This window comes from Euleptes europaea, chromosome 1, assembly GCF_029931775.1.
Source record: "Euleptes europaea isolate rEulEur1 chromosome 1, rEulEur1.hap1, whole genome shotgun sequence".
Taxonomy (NCBI): domain Eukaryota; kingdom Metazoa; phylum Chordata; class Lepidosauria; order Squamata; family Sphaerodactylidae; genus Euleptes; species Euleptes europaea.
This window is the reverse complement of record NC_079312.1, coordinates 97088422-97110256: the sequence shown is the minus strand read 5'-3', so window position 1 is coordinate 97110256 and position 21835 is coordinate 97088422. Positions and strand designations below refer to the sequence as shown.

The 21835-nt window shown below is 42.6% G+C and overlaps 1 protein-coding gene across 1 annotated transcript in view; it reads right to left on the bottom strand.

The window, feature by feature from the left end:
* Nucleotides 1-6711: 6711 nt before the first annotated feature.
* Nucleotides 6712-21835, bottom strand: part of NDFIP1 (Nedd4 family interacting protein 1) — a 52911-nt gene continuing 37787 nt past the window's right edge. Inside the window, exons 6-8 of the mRNA XM_056847786.1 lie at nt 20876-20942; nt 17222-17327; nt 6712-7639 (exon numbers count right to left, since the gene is read on the bottom strand). Of these exons, the coding sequence (XP_056703764.1) occupies nt 17224-17327; nt 20876-20942 (171 nt within the window). The 3' untranslated portion in view covers nt 6712-7639; nt 17222-17223. The remainder of the gene's footprint in view (nt 7640-17221; nt 17328-20875; nt 20943-21835) is intronic.

Below are 21835 nucleotides of genomic sequence, written 5' to 3'. Positions count from 1 at the left end.
ATGCCTATGTAACCCCCAGAGACTTAAGAAGATGAAGTTGTCTTTAACAGCTACAGGGACTAGCAGAGATTCAGAAGGTGAAGCTTTTGCTGGCTCATTTCATCAGGCTGCAGTTGGAGGTAGCCAATAGTCAATGCATCTAATTTGCGTTTAACTTTGAAGCTTCTGGGGTGACCATTCTGAAGAAGGGAAATTAGGAAACTCATACAAAAGTCTCCAGTTTATGCAAGTTTCTTTGCTTCTTTTCATAATTTATGACACCAGCAATGATAAGGGAAAGAGAGTGTGGAGCTGTGTTCTTCAGATTACAGGGATATATCCCTCTTGAACAACAGCTGTTTGTGATGCTCTTGCCTTAAGCTATAGCCAGAGAAGAGTAATCTACATCTACCCTCTATATCTACCCAGAATGGCCATTGCCAGTGTGTGTGTGTGGGAGGAGGGGAATAATGGTAGGAACAGCAACTGGAAAGACAGCTTTGTCTACCTAGGCTTGCTGCTACATTGCATCATATGAAAACAAATCACATGTCTGATGAATACTTAAATTACAAAAAAAAATAACAAAATAACAAACTAACAAAATGGAAGCACAATAGTTTAATTTATGGTGCTTATCCTCAGAGCTAACGGTGTTTTTTTAACATTAGTATTTTAAAAACAAGGCATCTTGAAAATGAGCTAGACAACTCTTAGCTTGCACGATCCCACTTGAATGACCACAGATGTCAAGCAAAGTCTTTGCATTACTCAGCAGTGCAGTAGCCACTGCTGCTAAGGCAGTATGGAGGTTAAGGACTAGCTGCCATTGTAATTCTCTAGCACAGGGGTCCCCAACATGGCAACCAGTGCTGAGAAATCAGCATTCGTAATGAGACAGGAATCCCAGGCCTCTATTAAGTCCTGAAGAATGCATAGTCTTGAGATTCGTTATTAGTTGTAATTCAGCCATCTCTCTTTCTCATCTCCCTTTGAAATCCCTTTGTAAGAGAACTGTTACTCTTAAATCATCAACTGAATGACCTGGAAGGTTAAAACGTTCCCCCACAAAAAAGTTATCTTTCCTGTAACACTACAAATACAATAAAACAGGGATACTTGCTACTATTACATATTTAATGATGTAATTATATGACAGCAGGTCCTTGCATTCTCTTGACAGAATATTGATAGGCATGACACCATGAAATAGCACAGCCAGATAATTTTCGACATTTCTTAAATCTTGCTTGTCAGCCAAAATTGGCTGCCAGTACAGTCCTTAGGAATGAAAAGGCAATACAAATAACAATTAAAATTCAATAAAAAAAATGTTCCTTAGAGAGGAGCTTTTCGGATGCCCTGCCTCTGAGGGTTTCATCAATGGCATTTGGAAGCTGAAGGAGGGGACTGTGAGCTGAAGCTGGATTCCAGCTTGATGGAGGTGCTGCCTTGCTGGTAAAGACCCATTCCTCGCTTATGGGGATGAAAACAGACACAGGCTTACACCTTAGTGAGAGAATTGGGCACAGAGGTACTGAACTCAGAGTTGGACTTGGGACTATGGCAACTCAACCTTCCTCACAGGGTTGCTGCGAGGATCAAATGAGAAATGACACAAGCGTACCGCCCTGAGCTTCTTGAAGAAAGAGTGGAATAGGAATATGATGTCGATGTACCGGAGAGTTCCTTGGCCATCTGACATTCTCAGTTCCGGCACTGGGTGTTCTTGTTTGTGGCTTTTGTCATACAATTATGCCTGCTCTAGAAAATTGTGCTGGGAAATCTTAATTAAAAAACAGGGCCTGGTCAAATCCCTGTGGCTTGAAATGATCAACCAACATTGTGGTTCACTCCGTTGCCAGAAATATCTGAGGACCAAACTCAAGGTCTGCTGTCAGACCTCAGCTTCATGCAGTGCACCCAGTTCTGCAAGCCAATTCAAGCTACTGCCCAGATGCAGCAGTGTGCCTCAAGGTTCCTGCAACAACAGCAGTGATCCTTTTTGATAAATATTAAGTAGCTGCCCGCAAGGGTCTTAAGCAGAATAGGGAACGATCTCTAACTGGCCCACCATCTTCAGGCACCAGAGAAATATAAATGTGCATGCGTGAAACATACCGGTGATGCCTCCAACAGGAATTCTCACAGGACAGATTGACCTTACCTTGTGAGAGCATCCTGTGGGAGGAGAATGCACACCAGTCATACCCATCAGGCTGTTTAGGACAAGGATGTGATCAAATATCAAAATGTTCCATCATTTGGGAGGGAGCGGTCAGATCCAGCTATTTCTTGCTTGAGTTTACAATAGTTAAAGAGCTAGTCCACACAGTAGTTTATTCAATCCGATGTGTCCTGTTGGCTGGCAGCAACATTGGTTTGCATACTGTGTATTGCATCAACTGTGAGCCCCTAGTGTTAGGCAAAGCAATCCCAGTAACCTCACTGGCAGAGAAATGCATCTCAAAGTATGGAAGTTACAATTGCCAACAGCTGAATGAATGAACTGATCACTCTTTGGATTGGATCATGTTTTGAACTGGCCTCTCTTTATAACACCCCGCCATCCTTCTGTTCTGTATACAAATCCGCATGACAGATGTACACTCCCAATACATCTGATAGAATGAACTCTGCCTAATAAAAGCATAGGCTGGAATAAATTTTGTTAGTTTTTAAGGTGCCATTGGACTTGTTTTATTTAGCTGTCAAATCTGTGCTCTTCTGGCTCACACTTTTGGGAGAAAACATGTGAGCAATGCCATATGACTGATATTCTGAAAACAGGCCTAGACCACATTGGCCACTGATATGCCATCCTTTTTATAAACTTGAAGCATATGGATTACTGAAGAATTACCCAGCTCTTCAACTAAGGTGGCCAACTGCCTGGAGAAAAAAATCCCCAGCCCTTTTAATAAGAGGTTTGATGTGTGAAAATGGACAGGTGACAACTTTTTATGGCATGGAGGTAAATGGCATCACCACCCCATGAGTCTCTTACTAAGGGGATAAGACATTTTACTCCAGGTTGTTGGCAACCCTACATTCCCTCCTTGGAACCAAAAGCCCAGGGGTACCTTAAAGCAAGCCCTGTCATGCTGTAGAATTTGAGCCAAAATAACAGCTTGTGGTTTGAGTTAGGAAAGCCACCAAACAACAGCGGCAACTATCTTGAAATTCAAATAGTGGAACACATTTCATCATGTGTATTTTCTATTATAAACTTTGGGGGGGGGGTTAAGAGAGAAAGAGGATTTGCCAAAGAGCATATTATAACTTTCTGGACGTTTGTGACAAAATGTAAAAATGCTGAAATTAAAAAAAAAATGATCAGGAGTTTCCTTTTCAGCTTATGTCTCTGCAATCACTCGCCCTTCTTTCTTTCATGCAAAGGCCATGTATAATTCTTACAAATGGAAATCTAAATGTGAACTACAAATGTGAACTCTCATTGGATTATTATTATTATTTTGGCTGACTTTATGTGTCCCCCTTGCTATTGTTTTAGTACTCAGATGTAGATTTGGCTTTCCTCCAGCACCTGCAGCCTTGTCCTCCACACTCAGATGTGCCCGACTCCAATCCTTAGATGTGCCTTGCTCTTTATAAGGGGATTGCTAACGTTTTTGTTAGTTCCCAGTTTCAAAGAAGAAGGTAAGAAGTTCACTTACAAACGAAAGTCAAAGGGGAAAACATTTAATGAAAAGAAAGCAAAATAATAAAATCAAACACTAACTTGGTTTCAGATGACTTGTCTCTAGACAATCTCAATTATTTGCTTAAAGGCAAATAATGATTTATTTGGTTTATGAAAGGCTCCTAAAAGGCTTAGATAATCCTGTTCTGACACTAAGGAAGCAGGAGCCAGGAATTCCTAACTTGTAAATCTGTTTTTTTAAAACTGTTTAAAGAGGATTTTTCTCCTCAGAATCTCTCTTTCGCAAGACGTTGTTTCTCTTTTTGCAAAGAACTCAAGGAATGTGATAAGCAGAGCTTTAGGGGGAAATGCTTCCTAGCATGAGCATCAGGAAATGGCTGGATCATCATTCCTTCCTCCTCCCCCCCTTTCCATCTTGCAGTCAATTTGTTCTTGGTTCCTGGGGCTGAAAAAGGAAGCCAGCCACTCCTCTGAAAAACTAACATAGGAGCAAGTGACCAACGGACATCTAAAGGTCTCAGCAAAGCCCAGAACCATGACAAGTTGCACGGTCCCACCTTTACATTTAAAACAGGGCTTTATTTCACTTTTAAGAAGGGAAAAGAAATCTCAATTACAATGTTGCTGAAAAACGTTTAAATGCAGGTATTTGAAAACCCCACCAGTTTTAAAAGACATTATTCTCTTCTTTGAACAATAACTTCTAGTTGGGGACAGGGGTTAGATGTAATACGAGTCCATGATATATGAAAAAAATAAGAGGTCTCTGCCCAGGAGGAGGCATGATATATTCAAAGAAAAGGTTTACATAAAGAGAATTCAAAGCTCTGCATGACTCTTAAGTATAGAAGCTACATGACAGTTCAATTCAGTTAGGGGCATCAAAAATCATCATAGCACTTGTGTTACTCTGCAAGGGAAGCTGGTTACTTTTTTAGAAAGGCATGTGATTCAAAGCTACAGTTGTAAGTAATCAGCACCTCTTTGCAAATAAAAAAGGTGACCTTCTCCAGAGATCCACACCAAGACAGTCAAATATCACCATTGCCAGGTATGCCTCATTTAAACTTCTCAGGAAATTATCAGTAAGAGGGGGTCTGACACCTCTTTTAAAAAACTGCAATGCTGTAGATTCCCCCCCCCAAAAAAATAAATGATTTGCTTAAAAAAAAACACCTCAAAAACCACATATATTGAACACTCTTAAATGAAAGTTGTGCTCTTAAACCCCAGTGTTACTACAACTGGTACTTTTTCCTGGCGTTTTGTTGGGAGAAAAGCCATCTTGCCCCAAAAACGTTTCTGTAAGAAATTCACTTAATCAAATTATTCATTACAGTTTAAAATAAATTAAGCTTCATTTTCAAATAACAGCAAGCAAAAGCTTTAAAGCGCTGCAATAAAACAGGAAGGGATAGCAACATTACTGATTGAGCTGTGAACTCATACTGTAACAATAACACTTGTGACTGTTTAAGTTACAGTAAAACTTTTATATCACCAAGTCTCCTGGGCTTATCATTCCTAACTTATCACCTAGACAGAAATTCTAAACCTATCACTGTGCTAAAAACTTTGCCGCGTGCTCTGAAATGACCTGCCAAGAAAATGTTATGCGACAAAATTTGCTATAACAGGTTGAGAAAAGATGAACATCCTCCTCATAGGGCATGCTGATATGCTAAAAATATTGCGGACAGTGACAATGGTGGACAAATCTGTACTATTAAGATAAAGTCAACAAAATGCAGATGAGATTCTAAAAAGCAATCTTTGTGAAGCCCCTTAGGGCAAAAAGGCAACAGGCCAGATCCAGCACACTAAGGCCATATAGCCCAGGAACATGGCAGAATCCCAGCGGTGCATATCAGTCCTGCATCACCACCACCACCACAGGCGACTTCAGGACACCACACGAGAACTTACATTCCTTGACCAGAAGAGGTAGGATTAGTTATCGGTTGGGGGAGGGCACACACAGACCTCCTATGCCCAGTTTTGACAATGTCTGAGCTTACCGCCCAGGGGGAGAGGAAAAGAAACAAGGCCCTTGGTATCTCCACTGTGCATAGGTGCTGCGCCCTAGTGGTGGACTTCACAAGGATAACCAAGGTTCCATAGCTAAGTATATTCATCAACAGGGCTTGCTTTCAAGCAATTGTATCTGGAATCAGTATGTAAATTGAAGAGGCCTGGGACACTACAGCAAAGAAATTAGGATGATATACTTTAAGGTCCAAAAATAATAATAAGAGTTGGTTTTTATGTGCCAACTTTCTCTACCACTTAAGAAAGAATCAAACCAGCTTGCAATCACCTTCCCTTCCCCTCCCCACAACAAACACCCTGTAAGGTAGCTGGGGTTGACAGAGTGTGACCAGCCCAAGGTCACCCAACTGGCTCCATGTGGAGAAGGGGGAACAAATCCAGTTCACCAGATTAGTGTCCGCAGTTCATGTGGAGGAATGGGGAATCAAACCCGGTTCTCCAGATCAGAGTCCACTGCTCCAAACCAATGCTCTTAACCACTACACCACACTGGCTCCATAAGGAGCAAGAAACTGTATAATGACAAATTACTCCACAGTATCCCTCCTCCTGCAGTGGAAGAATGCCAATGGCACATCCACAAAGTGTAGCATTCTTGGAGGCTGTCGGTTGATTTTGTCTCTAGGTTTAAAAAACACACATAACGTACCTGGGGTAGACCAGAAAGAGATTTGTGAACAGCTCTTTAGGAAGGCCCAATGCTTCCAGATGGCAGGATCCATTAGAGAGTTAAGCTAGTGAGTGAGATGGGTCACCAGGCCACATCATCAACCAGCTGAGGGCAATGAAAGTATGCCACACAGAAAAAGATGCAGCTCTTCTGATGGCCTCACTTAGATAAGAAAAACATTGATGATACAACAGCTGGGAAACCACAAGGTTATCATTTGGTCGCTAACATTGTATATGCATGATTTGGGAGCCAAGATTTGCTCAGGGTTTTTTTTTTTTAAAAAGCTACGTTAAGAACCAAATAGGTCCATGTGCAAACACCTTTGTACAGCAAAAGAAAACCCTACTCATATAAGTGGCATTTATTAACATTCTGCTATATTTACAGTTTTAACATAATAAAACTCTGAATTACTGCTTTGCAGAAAGCACAGAAGTGGACATTAATCTATATTGAACTGCACCAGAAATTAGAAAAAGCAGAAGTACAGCTATGTTAGAGACTACCTCCAGAGTCCTAACGCCAATGCAAATGGTGGTGCATTCTGATTTTACACAATACAGCATCAAAATCTTCTCCTTTGACACCACCAACGTGAGGGTCCCTACTCAAAATTAGCAATATCAAAGTAATATGTACTGCAAAGTTAAGAATGCATACTACCAAACATTAATACTTGTGCCACCCTCCTAACAACATTCTTCCAGGACCATACCTTTAAAACATTCATATTGTGCATGTAGGTTTTACTTCCAGGTTGTTTTCAATTTATTTTAACAGCAGATACACACTATGTGCAGAAATACAGTCAAAACAATTTTCTAAAGTTCTGAAGACATCCCTTCACAATGGCCAGCATTATTACATATCTTACGAGAACATATTCAAAGTTCATTTTTAAGGAGAACAAAAAGCAAGACTGACCCCTTCTGGCTACAGGGCAATAGCTCATGCTATTTAAATGACTACAAATACTATATAAGGCTTTATTATCAACATCACAGACTTGATTGCGAGAGCCATTTTCAAACATTAGCCACTAATGATTCAGTCAATGATTACAGGAGTTTTGCATTAAACTATTAAAATTTTACATCTAGAAACAAATAGAAAGAAATGCTTCTCTTTTTTTAACAGTACGTTTATTTCTTTTAAAGCAGGTGATTATTTTTCTTCTTCTGTGTTCAGAATCTTGATTTGCTTCCTGCAGGTGTCCACTTACTATCTGAGGGAGGATTCGTTAATGCAGGAAGATGTTGCCAGAAAACATCTGTCTGAGAAAGATATGGAAATAGCAAAAGTATAGTTAGAGCTGTTATTTTCACTAGAGAAGTGTGTCATTCACAAAGGGCTTGGGGTACAAGGAAGTATTTTGGCATGTACAAATATTCAAAGATGACAAAATTATGCCACAGTTTACATACTTTCATGTCCCCAATCCTCTACTATACCCCCCAGGTTACAATTTTTAATCTGATATTTGCCCTGACCCTTTACCTGTGATTCAGATTTATTATTAATACGGCAAAGCCATTAAAATAGTCTTATCAATTACAAGATACAGTTAAAAGATACAATATCTAAAACTACTGGATATATAATTCGTAGATAAATTAAACAAATTACTATTCGCTAAAAACCTCAAATTAACATAACATTTTCCATTTTAGGCTAGATTGCCAAACTCCCGCTTTGTCTGACAGTTCTTGTATATTGCGGCACAGAATTTAGCTACTTGTTTCATCATCTGGACTGACCCTTCCCAAAGGAGATTCCTCAACCTCCCTTTCCCTTTCCCTATGTTTTACACACACAAATTCATCAATAAAGCTTTTCCTGGTATGGCACAGGAACAGAGTGGAAATGAACAGCAAACTTGTTTCCTCCCCCTGCTTATTCTAAGTTAAATTTTAATATTTTAAACCAATATAATCCCCCACCATCTGGGCTACATTAAAAACAAAAACTGATCCAGTCTTTCTTTTACTTAGGCAAACAAAATGCAAGATAATAATTGCCACCATTTGTCCTGACAGAGGACCTATGCCATCAATGGCTGCACAAAAGGCAGAAATTCAATTAACCAATCAAGAATTCCGACACCTGTGGAATTTTGCCTGACATGCAACCTTTATTTAAAAGTTATCCCTATTTATAAACAAGTTATACAAACACTATATTCTCAAATGCAGCTCAAAGATACCCCTCAAAACCAGACAATTCCAGTTTTCATTTTAAAAATAAGTTTATAGACCTCATGATTATTTAGGTATTAAGAAGGATTCTGAAACTCAAAGATGAGCAGAAAAGAAATCATTTTTTTCCTCTTCAATACCATTTGTAAACTCATTTTAAGAACAGAGGGGCTGGTTCAAAGTTTCTCACATCTGGGATTTTAAAAGCCTATCTTTAAAGTATTGTTTTTGTTAAATACTATTGGTCTTTAAAGCCTCTGATTGCCATCAGTTAGATCTTCTGGTGTTTCAGATGACATGAATCACTTATTTAAACAAGATTCCCCCCTCCCCCAATAAAATGTTCTTTTAATTATAAACTGGCAAAAATACTGGAGCATTGCATGTGTAAACATCTTTTTTTTTAATGAATTACAGGCATGTATAAACATCTTAAGCAAGTCTCAGTCCAAGCAAACAAAAGATTGTGGTGTGCAACACTGAAGTTTTTGGGAAGCCCTCAGTTCCTTTGTCAAAAACAACTTATAAACATTTCATTTTCAGAAACCTGAAAAGCAATTATATGCCAAGTTCTACCATCCAGTTTAACATAACGAGCTTTTAAAAAGGGCAGGTGGCAAGCGAACATAAGCAGTGTTCCTGATACATGCTTGAGGATTCTCCCCCCCCCCACACACACACACACACCGATATTATTGGACATCTTTTTCACCCAATTAACCAAACTCAGTTCTAAGCAATCCTGTGTTTTATAGTGTTGGCATCCACAACAGCTATTCAGCCACGCAGAAGAACATATGTTTAACTGACATGCTATGTTAGATACTCAAATTGAGAAACTACGTGAGAACCTATCAAGGTTGAACACATGAACACATGAAGCTGCCTTATACTGAATCAGACCCTTGGTCCATGAAAGTCAGTATTGTCTACTCAGACTGGCAGCGGCTCTCCAGGGTCTCAGGCAGGAGTCTTTCACATTGCCTACTTGTCTGGTCCCTTTTAACTGGAGATGCCAGGAATTGGATCTGGGACCTTCTACATGCCAAGCAGATGCTCTACCACTGAGCCACAGCCCCTCCCCTTCAAACTGAGAAAATACCACTTCGACATTCGATCAACTTCTACCACCACTTCTTTGTAATGAAGAAAGCTGGGCTTTTTGAAGGGGCTCTTGCCAATGTCTCTCTTAAGCAAGATCAGGAGCAGGACATCGAAATGCACTCACACGCTGTGCCTCTCCCACCCCTTCCCAAGCCCCTCTAGTGCTCAGCATTTTGCTGGGATTAGGTTTCTCTTATTTCTGTCCTAGCATTAAGCATGGCTACCATCAACTAAGCCCCGTGGCGCAGAGTGGTAAGCTGCAGTACTGCAGTCATAAAGCTCTGCTCGTGACCTGAGTTCGATCCCGACGGAAGTCGGCTTCAGGTAGCCGGCTCAAGGTTGACTCAGCCTTCCATCCTTCTGAGGTCGGTAAAATGAGTACCCAGCTTGCTGGGGGTAAAGGGAAGATGACTGGCGAAGGCACTGGCAAACCACCCCGCAAACAAAGTCTGCCTTGGAAACGTCGGGATGTGACGTCACCCCATGGGTCAGGAATGACCCGGTGCTTGTACAGGGGACCTTTACCTTTACCATCAACTGAGGTGTAGTCATACAACTCGAGCACCTCCCTTTTTAACACTTTGATCTTGCACCCACTTCTGAAACAGAAGTATCATTCAGGGACAGGGAGAATATTCAATTTGATCCTTAGAAGACAGAGGGGATGCTGATTACGAGAGGCTCATGTGAACTGGAGGAAACTGCACTTGAGAGAGCCTTTCATTAACATACTCTGTTAAAGATTTGTGAATCTTCTTCAATCTGGCCCTTCTATCAGAGAATCAGGCAAACTGGGTGGCAAAAAAAATGTTTTCTTTCAACTGCATGTAGACTCAGCAGACCTGGGACATGCTAATGCACACTATGGTAACTTCAAGACTGGACTATTTTAATATGCTGTTCATGGGACTACCTTGAACACAATGTGAAAGCTGAAAATGGTTCAAAATGTAGCATGATTCCCAACTGGTTAAGAACTTAAGAGCCCTGCTGTATCAGACTGGTGGTCCATCTCATCCAGCAACCTCATACAGCGGCCATCCAGTTGTCCTGGAGGGCCAACAAAGAGGGCACGGAGGCCTTCAATTGAGGTTGCCCCCTAACACTGATGTTCAGAGGGTTGCCACTTCTAAGTATGAAGGTTCCCTTTAGTAACCATGACTAGTAGTCATCCATGGACCTATCCTCCACAAATCTTTCTAACTTCCTTTTAAAGCCATCTGTGCTCGTGGCCATCACTACCTCCACCCACAATTTAATTACTCATTGTCGGTCCTAAATCTATTGTTCATCAAATTCACTGGGTGGCCTGAGTTCTAGTATTCTAGGAGAGGGAGAAAAAGTTCTCTTATCCATTTTCTCACACACACACCCCATGCAGTGTACGCTTATCACCTCAGTTTTAAAAAATTTCCATTGGTTGCCAATTTGCTTCTGCATGCAATTCAAGGTGCTGGCTTTAACCTCTAAAGTCCTTCATACCCTGAGGTACCACCTCTCCTTGTATGAGCCTGCAGAGTAGCTCCCGACTTCCACTCGGGGCACTGTTAACATTTCCAACATGCAGAAAGGCAAGGATTGTCATGACACCCTGGTTGACAGTAGCTGCCCCTCTTTTGTGAAATGATTGTCCAGTAGCCATAAGAAATACACCTACTCTCAGGTGTTCAGGGAATTGGGCTAAGGTGTTCAGGTGAGCCTGAGAGATCTGAGTGATGCCATGAATTGACTGAGTGCCAGCTGAAGTTTACTGTAACAGCATGGAGTGCTTTTATGCCTGGTTTTGATTTGTGTGTGTGACTGTGTTATGATTTTGGATGGTTTATTATTTTAAAATCTGTAAACTGCTTGAGTCCTGTAATAATAATAAAAGGAGGAGGAGGAAGAGGAAGAAAAGTTGGTTTTTATATGTCGACTTTCTCTACCGCTTCAGGAAGAATCAAACCGGTTTATAATCACCTTCCCTTCCCCTCCCCTCCCCACAAGACACACCCTGTGAGGTAGGTGAGGCTGAGAGAGTGTGACTAGTCCAAGGTCACCCAGCAGGATTCATGTGTAGGGGTGGGGAAACCAATCCAGTTCACCAGATTAGCCTCCACCTCTAATGTGGAGGGGTGGGGAATCAAACCCGGTTCTCCAGATCAGAACCCGCTGTTCCAAACCACCACTCTTAACCACTATACCACGCTGGCTCTCGATACATTTTTAAAAAAAATAAATAAAATAAAATAAAATAATCTAGGGTTTAAAGCCTGGGCTATCAGAGCATCCCAGTTCAGAAGGCAGAAGGCATTTGTCTGCCCCAGGGAGTGTGCAGTCCTGCAGCTGGCTCCCAATCTTTTAACTATGGCCAAGGGTTATGACTGCACTGGGTCATGGTTTCTCACATGGAAATAAGAACAAAGCCACAGTTTTATGTACACTGAAGTTAAGAGAAAGTCTCACTGAATGCAGTCAGGCTCGTCTTCCTGTACCATAAAATAAGTAATAATTGCAAGGAACCAAGCACCTCCAATTCAAAAAAAGTTAAAATCAGGAAAGGAATGTAACGAAAATATAATTACTGGTTCCCAATGTAAGCAACGGGGCAGATCTGGCTGTGCATATGGCCCTTTTAGCACTAGAATTAGAGGGATTTAAGATTGGGTTTGTATTTCAGTGTAAAATTAAGATCCAGGACTAGAGAGGACACCACATACCCCGCTAAGGAAGTAAAGAACCCTAACCACAAAGTATTACTTTTTTATAGCTTTTTTCCAGTTCAAGTTTTCTAATGTGGTCAGTACCAACTGCATTTCTGACATGGTCTGTGTCCTGATGGGTTTTTCTAAAAGAGCTTCACCATTGCTAAAGAAGTCTTCAATTTGTGGGTGGTCTAGCTATGCATCTCATTAATTCTGGAAGGAAAAGCAAGCCTTTTAACAGCTCGTGTGGTTACTGGCTTCCTAAAAAGAAAAGCGGGCGGGGGGGGGGAGAAAACTAAGGTGCAGTTTAACAGCATACAGCTTTTGCCACTACTGTTCTGGCCAGGATACCGTCTTAGATTAACATTTTATGTACTGCCTCTAAGGCAGTGTTGCTCAAATATTGTGAACCCTTTCCAACTTTATTCTGAGATTCTGGCCTCTCACCCATAATTCTGGCAGGTTAGCCCACAGCGGTCCTCACACAAAACTCTGCGAATATGGCCTCTTATGGCACATAAACTTTGAATGAGACTGACGTGATATCAAAGATGCTTAGCTCTCTAGTCTGTCTCTAGCTCCAGTTCTACTCATCAACTGAACCCAGAGCTGAACTGCATATGAGGGTGCAAACACACACTAATTTTAGTCATTGGCATCAATCTTGAAATGGGAAAGGCAGTCTTCAAAAGTTGCCTTTGATGGGGGGCAGACTTGTGCACATCTTCATGCTTCTGATAGGTGGTGTCATTCTGGGACTCAACCAAATTTCCCTACATCCGTGAATGACAGCGGAGTACCAAAAACTAACATGGCTACAACAGGCCACTAAAAGTTTTGTTTGTTAAAGTTTACTGTGATGTAACCTTTTTTGTGTCTCACATGCTTTTGACAACAATGGATTCTAGTCTGCAAAAGATTATGCTAGGATAAAGGTGCTAGGCTTTATGGTGTCATGGGACTCTTGGGTCATTTCTCCTTCCTGGTCAGCGTGGTGTAGTGGTTCAAAGCAGTGGTTTGGTGCGGTGAACTCTAATCTGGAGAACCAGGTTTGATTCCCCACTCCTCCACATGAGCGGCAGATGCTAATCTGGTGAACCAGGTTGGTTTCCCTGCTTCTCCACATGAAACCTGCTGGGTGACCTTGGGCCACTCACAGCTCTCTTAGAGCTCTCTCGGCCCCACCTACCTCACAGGGTGTCTGTTGTGAGAAGGGGAAGATGATTGTAAGCCGGTTTGATTCTTCCTTAAATGGTAGAGAAAGTCAGCATATAAAAACCAACTCTTCTTCTTCTTCTACATGCTTCCCCACCCACCTTGGGAGCCACCTCATACTCTCAGAGTACAGGATCTAAGGACGCCTTGTGTAATAAGAAGTGCTTTTTTTGACAAAGGAGATAAGAACCTACAGATGATATAAGAAAGGTAGTGGATTCTTTTTGCAGCTTCTTTCTCTCAAACACTATCCAGATTCCAATGAAAGGAAAAGCAAAACAATATTGATATAATATTCTAAGGCTGGATAATACTTCGTAATTAGTTTTTGTTTTGTTTTTTCCTTAGCAGGGTTTGTGGTGCCCTCTGTAGTCCCGGATCCTAATTTTACACATAAATACAAACCTGATCGTATGTCCCTTCAAACTGATATTAAAGGTAAAGGTCCCCTGTGCAAGCACCGGGTCATTCCTGACCCATGGGGTGACGTCACATCCTGACATTTCCAAGGCAGACTTTGACTGCGGGGTGGTTTGCCAGTGCCTTCCCCAGTCATCTTCCCTTTACCCCCAGCAAGCTGGGTACTCATTTTACCAACCTCAGAAGGATGGAAGGCTGAGTCAACCTTGAGCCGGCTACCTGAAACCAACTTGAAACTGATATTAGTTGGACACAAACTAGAGGTCTGTAAGGGATTACAGGGGAGGAGGGATAACTTGGAAATCTCTTTGTACCCACCAAGGGGAGGGGTTGTGGTTCAGCCTCTGTACCAGAGGACTGGAGAATGGCCAATGTAACACCCATTTATAAAAAAGGTTCCAGGGGGGACCCAGGAAATTACAGGCCAGTTAGCTTAATGTCTTTTCCGGGTAAATTAGTGGAAAGCATTATTAAAGATAGAATTGTCAAGCATATAGAAGGGCAAGGTCTGCTGGGCAAAACCCAACATGGCTTCTGTAAGGGTAGGTCCTGTCTCACTAACCTATTAGAGTTTTTTTTAAGCGTCAATAAGCATGTGGACAGGAATGAGCCTGTGGATATTGTGTATTTGGATTTCCAAAAAGCTTTTGACAAGTCCCCCACCAAAGACTGCTAAGCAAACTTCATAGTCACGGGATAAGAGGACAGGTCCTCTTATGGATTGAGAGCTGGCTGAAAAATAGGAAGCAGAGAGTAGGAATCAATGGTTAGTTCTCCCAATGGCAGGATGTGAGCAGTGGGGTGCCTCAAGGATCTGTATTGGGACCGGTGCTTTTCAACCTGTTCATCAATGACCTGGAGTTGGGGTTAAACAGTAAAGTAGCCGAGTTTGCAGATGACACCAAATTATTTAGGGTGGTTAAAACAAAATCGGACTGTGAAGAGCTCCAGAAGGATCTCTACATACTGGAAGAATGGGCATTAAAATGGCAAATGAGATTCAATGTAAGTGTAAAGTGATGCACATTGGGACAAAAAATCCCAACTTCACATATACACTGATGGGATCTGTGCTGGCAGCAACAGACCAAGAAAGGGATCTTGGGGTGGTAGTGGATAGCTCAATGAAGATGTCAACCCAGTGTGCGGCTCCTGTAAAAAAAAGGCAAATTCCATGCTGGCTATAATTAGACGAGGAATAGAGAATAAAACTGCTGACATCATACTGTGTGTGTGTAAAGTACCTTCAAGTCGCAGCCGACTTATGGCGACCCTTTTTGGGGTTTTCATGGCAAGAGACTAACAGAGGTGGTTTGCCAGTGCCTTCCTCTGCACAGCAACCCTGGTATTCCTTGGTGGTCTCCCATCCAAATACTAACCAGGGATGACCCTGCTTAGCTTCTGAGATCTGACGAGATCAGGCTGGCCCGGGCCACCCAGGTCAGGGCTATATCATACTACCCTTGTAAAAATCTATGGTGAGACCACACTTGGAATACTGTGTACAGTTCTGGTCACCACACCTAAAAAAGGATATTACAGAGCTTGAGAAGGTGCAGAAAAGAGCAACCAAAATGATTAGGGGACTAGAGCAACTGTCCTATGGGGAGCGGTTAAGACGCTTAGGGCTGTTTAGCTTGGAAAGAAGGTGGCTGAGGGGAGACATGATAGAGGTCTATAAAATTATGCATGGTTTGAAGAGAGTGGACAGGGAGAAGTTTTTCTCCCTCTCCCATAATACTAGAACGCAGGGTCATCTGCTAAAGCTGGAGGGTGAGAGATTCAAAACAGATAAAAGGAAGTATTTTTTCACACAACGCATAGTTAAATTGTGGAACTCCCTGCCCCAGGATGTGGTGATGGCTGCCAGCTTGGAGGGCTTTAAGAGGGGAGTGGACATATTCATGGAGGAGAGGGGTATTCATGGCTGTTAGTTAGAATGGATACTAGTCATGCTGCATACCTATTCTATCTAGTATCAGAGGAGCATGCCTATTATTTTGGGTGCGGTGGAACACAGGCAGGATGGTGCTGCTGCACTCGTCTTGTTAGTGGCTTCCTAGAGGCACCTGGTTGGCCACTGTGTGAACAGACTGCTGGACTTGATGGGCCTTGGTCTGATCCAGCCGAACCTTTCTTATGTTCTTATGTTCTTAGTGGTAGAACATCTGCTTGGCATGCAGAAGGTCCCAGGTTCAATCCCCGGCAAATCCAGTTAAAGGGACTAGGCAAGTAGGTGATGTGAAACACCTCTACCTGAGACCCTGGAGAGCCACTTCCAGTTTGAGTAGACAATACTGACTTTCATGGACCAAGGGTCTGATTCAGTATAAACCAGCTTCAAGTGTTCAAAAACCTCATCCCTGATAAGGATTTAATTTTAAGTCTTATGAAGTCTGATTTCCTATCCCTGCTCCCCCCTTTAACTGACACTCAACTGCTCCCACCGTTGCATCCCTTCTGAAGAATTTTCAGCCCTTACCAGGCCAGTTTTTAAGTGTTTTGTTGTTGTTAAATTACAGTGCCACCTTTTTATGCATATCTGGGAGTCCCCTTAGTAGGTAGAGACCCCTGTTTTGTCTATGAATAGCCCTGTGGTTGTGCTTCCGTCATTCAAACAAGGCAAGCTAGTGTCTTATTAGATATCATCATAAATAAATTGTTTGGGTATAGATTAGAAGTTGTTGGGAGGCAGCTTTTAAAAGGAATGCAGACTGGGAATTTCCTAAAATGGGGGGGGGGGAACGACACAGCAGAAACCACCAAATTATTATTTTATTTCAATAGCTATAATTGCCCATGAGTACATATAAACTGTGGCTCCAAACCCTTAAATGATTTTTCAGACAGTTGTTCTGCTAAACATTAATTCATTTTTTTAAATTAAAAACTCTTTGTACAGTTATTTTCAAATATTAGTTCTCTGATGCCCTCTGGCACACGTGGTGCTGTGTGCTCAGAATGCTTACTGGCATGGAAAGATCCTCTGCGGCTGCTTTTGTGTGCCTTCTTATGTTCTAGGAAAAGAAAAGCTTTGGGAAAGAAAAAGATGCTAAAAACACTTACAGGGAAGTGATTTTCAATGGAATCAGTGAAATTTAATTAAGTCTGACCACTGTTACAATCAGAGCAACAACATGAGACTTACAAATAAAATAGATTTACAAGGCGTAGAAGATGCAATTTCCAAGTTTTTGTCAAGCAAAGGCAAAAAAATAGAATAATAGAAGAATATTACCTTTAGTAAATGAAGAGAACTCTAGTCCTAGGAAGAGTGGAAAATGAATCAGGCATCTTCCGAACTTTTGCATAATTGATAAATCCTCTGAGAAACAAGAGAAAGCCTAAGGAGAAAACACACAATTATTTTCACACATTCTTTTTCTTCTAAGGCCCAAAGCCTATCCTGCAGTTTACATATTAACAAATTACTTTAAATCAAACAAAAATATACATAAAGCTGCACATGATTTACAAGCTTTGAGAGCCAGCGTGGGTGTATTGATTAGAGTATTGAACTAGAATCTGGGAGACCCGGGTTCAAATCCCCAATCTGTCATGGAAGCTGGCTGGGTGACATTGGGCCAGTCACATGAACACATGAACACATGAAGCTGCCTTATACTGAATCAGACCCTTGGTCCATCAAAGTCAGCATTGTCTACTCAGATTGGCAGCAGCTCCCCAGGGTCTCAGGCAGAGGTCTTTCACATCAACTACTTGCCTAGTCCCTTTAAGTGGAGATGCCGGGGATTGAACCTGGGACCTTCTGCATACCAAGCAGATGCTCTACCACTAAGCCACAGCCCCTCGCCACACTCTCAGCCTACCATACCTTACAGGGTTGTTGGGACAATAAAATAAAGAAGGGGAGGTTGTAAGCCGCTTTGGGACCCCACTGGAGAGAAATGTGTGCTATAGAAATGAAGTAAATAATGTAAATAAACCTATTTCAGTTGTTTACAAATAAAATCCATCTTTCCATAGATGTATCTAACAAAGCTTCCTATATCTTTCAAGCAAGGCTGGAGCCTCTGTAGACTGAGGGTGCTTTCGCACATGCCAAATAATCCACTTTCAATCCACTTTCGATGCACTATGCACCTGGATTTTACTGTGTGAAAGGGCAAAAACCACTTGCAAACAATGGTTAAAGTGCATTGAAAATGGACTGAAAGTGCATTATCCGGTCTGTGTGAAAGCGCCCTTACATTTTTCTGCAATGCACATCACTTTGCAGTTCCTAATACAGAAGCAAGTTCCCTACTCATCTGAAAACTTGTTATGGCTCCTGAATATGGCTTCCTCCAATCAGTTTCATTAGGTGGTTCTTTGTTTAATTAGCTATAAGAGGGAGAAAGTTCTTGGTCCATTTTCTCTACACCATGCATAATTCTATGATTATGATTGTTCCTCTTCAGTTGTATTTTTGCTTTATGCCTGCATCCTTTCCAGTCTGGTTTTAAGCCTGGTTATTGGACTGAATCAGTCTTGGTTGCCCTCATGGGTGACTCGTGCTAGGAGCTAGAAAGTGCGACTCTGTCAATTCTCCTGGACCTCTCAGTGGACTGGCTTTTCAGGCTGGGATTGGGAGGTGGTGGTTCCAGTCCTACCTGGAGGAAAGGTTTCAGAAGGTGGTGCTGGGAGGACTGCTGCTCAGGCTTTTGGCCTGGGGAGTCCTGCAAGGTTTTGACTTTTCCCTTATGCTCTTTAATATGGACATGAAACCACTGGGTGAGGTCAACCAGAGATCTGGGCAAGGTTGCCACCAATATGAAGATCACACTTGGCTCATGCTTCCAGCCAATCACGGGGAGACTGTAGAAAGCCTGAAACAGTGCCTAGAGACAGTTTTGGAGTGGATACATGCAAATAAATGGAAGCTCAATCCTGATAAGATGGCAGTGTTACTGGTGAGTAACCAAGGATTTTAGGTGTTACCCATTCTGGATAGGGATGCACTCCCCGTGAAAGAACAGGTCCACAGTCTGGGGGTGCTCTTGGACCCAGACCTACTGCTGGATAAGCAGGTGGCAGCTGTGGCCAAGAGTACCTTTTACCATCTTCCACTGGTTAGCCAGCTGCAGTGTTTCCTGGGCAAAAAGGTCTTGCCACTGTGGTACATGTTCTGGTAACATCTAGAATAGATTACTGCAGTGCACTAGCCTTAAAAGAGTTCAGAAAGTTCAACTGGTGAAGAGTGCTGTATCCAAGACTAGAGTGGGTTGTATGGAGCATATCATTCCAGAAGTGGCCCATCTACATTGGCTCCCAGTCTGGGCTCAATTTAAGATGGCTGTGTTGACCTTCAAAGCCCTATATGGCTTGGAACAAGAATACCTGAAGGACCATCTACTCCCTTACGAACCTACCCAACAACCTATCCAACAAGTTCTTCCTTTGAGACCTTGTTTTGGGTGCCCCCACCTTCAGAGATTAGGCAGGTGGCAACCTGGGTCATGGCACCAAAACTCTAAAACTATATCCCGAGGGAGACTCATGTATCCCCTTCAGTTACTATCTTCTGCCAGCGGAAGCCTTTGTTTCGTTAGGCACTGCCCTCAGTCATCCTCTTTCCTATCCAATGTTTAAATTGTTGTTTTTATGTTTTCTATGTGTATTTTTTTTCTGGTTTTGTTTTAATGATATGTTTTATGTTGGTTTTTGTGATTTTTAAAGTGTGATTTTATTACCTATGTTTTAAAATTGTTAGCTGCCTTGGGTGGCCCTTATGACAACAAAAAGATGGGGTATACATTTGAAAAATTAAACAACTTCAAACTATTTTGAACCCATTCCTTAGGAGCCTTCGTGACCCCATGCCGGTGTAGGTGCCACCTTATCACACAATACAATCCCACATTATTTTAAGGCATCCCTAGAGAAAAATCTGAGAATGCAGATCTACATATAAATATTTGTATTTGCTTACCGTAAATCTCATTTGTTATTACCTTCCTCATTTATTCAGTTTAGAGAATCCTTCACAATCCACTTTGGATTTCACCATCCTGAACCGTTTGGTGTCATTTTCAAAGTTGGCTACCTCACTTCTCATTTCCAATTGTTGGTAAATTGATGAAGGAGAAAAACAGAACTGGTCCCAACAGAGATTCCAGTATAGCTTGATGCTGCTATTTAATCATGCTGGCATCTTCCTGGTCTTGTTTGTTCCCTTTCTACTCCATGGGATACATTCTGTCTGTACCTCTATTATGGCTTTTACATAATCTTCAATCTTCCTGAAGCCATTTGATCCTCCTCAGTCTGCTCTTATGCTTCCTTATAACTAATCTTGTCAGTTTAGCAAAATTCCCTCTTCTGAAATAGTTGACCTCATTAATGTCATTTCAAGGTCAACAAGACTAGCAGCTGGGCAAGACAGCCAAAAACCGGTTGTCTATCTATCTGACAAGCAAATAGTTAAGCCCTCCACTAGATGGCAGGATTCCTTTAAAGATTACAGAATGTCTTACAAATCAGTCAAAGGTTATTAATACTCTACGCCTCCCTTAGTGGTGTAGTGGTTAAGAGCGGAAGACTCTAACCTGGAGAACCGGGTTCGATTCCACACTCCTCCACACAAAGCCTGCTGGGTGACCTTGGGCCAGTCGCAGTTCTCTCAGCCCATGTGGAGGCAGGCAATGGCAAACCATATCAGAACGTCTCTTGCCTTGAAAACCCTATGGGGTCGCTATAAGTCAGCTGTGACTTTATGGTCCTTTCCACCACAATGCCTCCCTTAAGCATTCAGTACTTAATTCAAAATATTGGCAGAAAAGCCCATTTCTGAAATAACACGGTATACTAACATGATTATAATCTCTCCCCTCCAGAAGGATCGACTCACATCTAGTAAGGTAAAAATCTGGAGTCCGCATAAAACACTTACCTAATACAAGGAACACCCACCACAACCAGTACTGACCATCGAAGTAACCAGGGAAATAGGTGGAGAACTAAAAAAAAGACAAAATACAAGTTAGAGCACTGAAGCTGTTCTGCAGCCCACACGGTGAATAAGAGCAGTCATGACTGATTGGGGCTCACAAGCCGCACGGGCCTTTTATCACCGGCTTTCTATCGGAGGTGCTGCTGTAGACACTCCCACCACCACACGTTCCAATGGTGGTGGAGTGCTAATAATTACTGCTGGTAATTTAGAGCTATTTCCCTCTGAGGGGCTCGAATGGGAGAGCACAAACTACCGTATTTTTCGCTCCATCAGACGCACCTGACCATAAGACGCACCTAGTTTTTAGAGGAGGAAAACAGGTTTTTAGAGGAGGCTTTAAAGCAGAGTCCCTGGAAGCTGGGCGGGGGGGTCTTGAAAGTTCTCCACGCTGCCATCCCAGGAAGCGCAGAGCACTTTCAAGACACCCCCCCCCCGCCCAGCTTCTAGGGACTCCCTGGAAGCCCGGCGGGGGGGGGGGGTATTTAAACTGCTCTGTGCTGCCTGCCTAGGCAGCGAAGAGCAGTTTAACCTCCCCCTCCCCCCGCGCTTCCCGGTCCGAGGCTCAGCTGTTGGGCGGGGACCCGCCCAACAGCTGAGCCTTGGACCGGGAAGCGCGGGGGGAGGTTAAACTGCTCTGCACTGCCTGGGCAGGCAGCGCAGAGCAGTTTAAATACCCACCGCCCCCCTTCCCGGGAGTCCCAGGAAGGGGGGCGGTGGGGGTTTAAACTGCTCTGCGCTGCCTGCCCAGGCAGCTGAGCCCGCCCAACAGCTGAGCCTCGGGACCGGGAAGCGCGGGGGGAGGGGGGAGGTTAAACTGCTCTGCGCTGCCTAGGCAGCTTTGCCCTTCTCCCCGGGGCCGGATTCACACACATTCACTCCATAAGACGCACAGACATT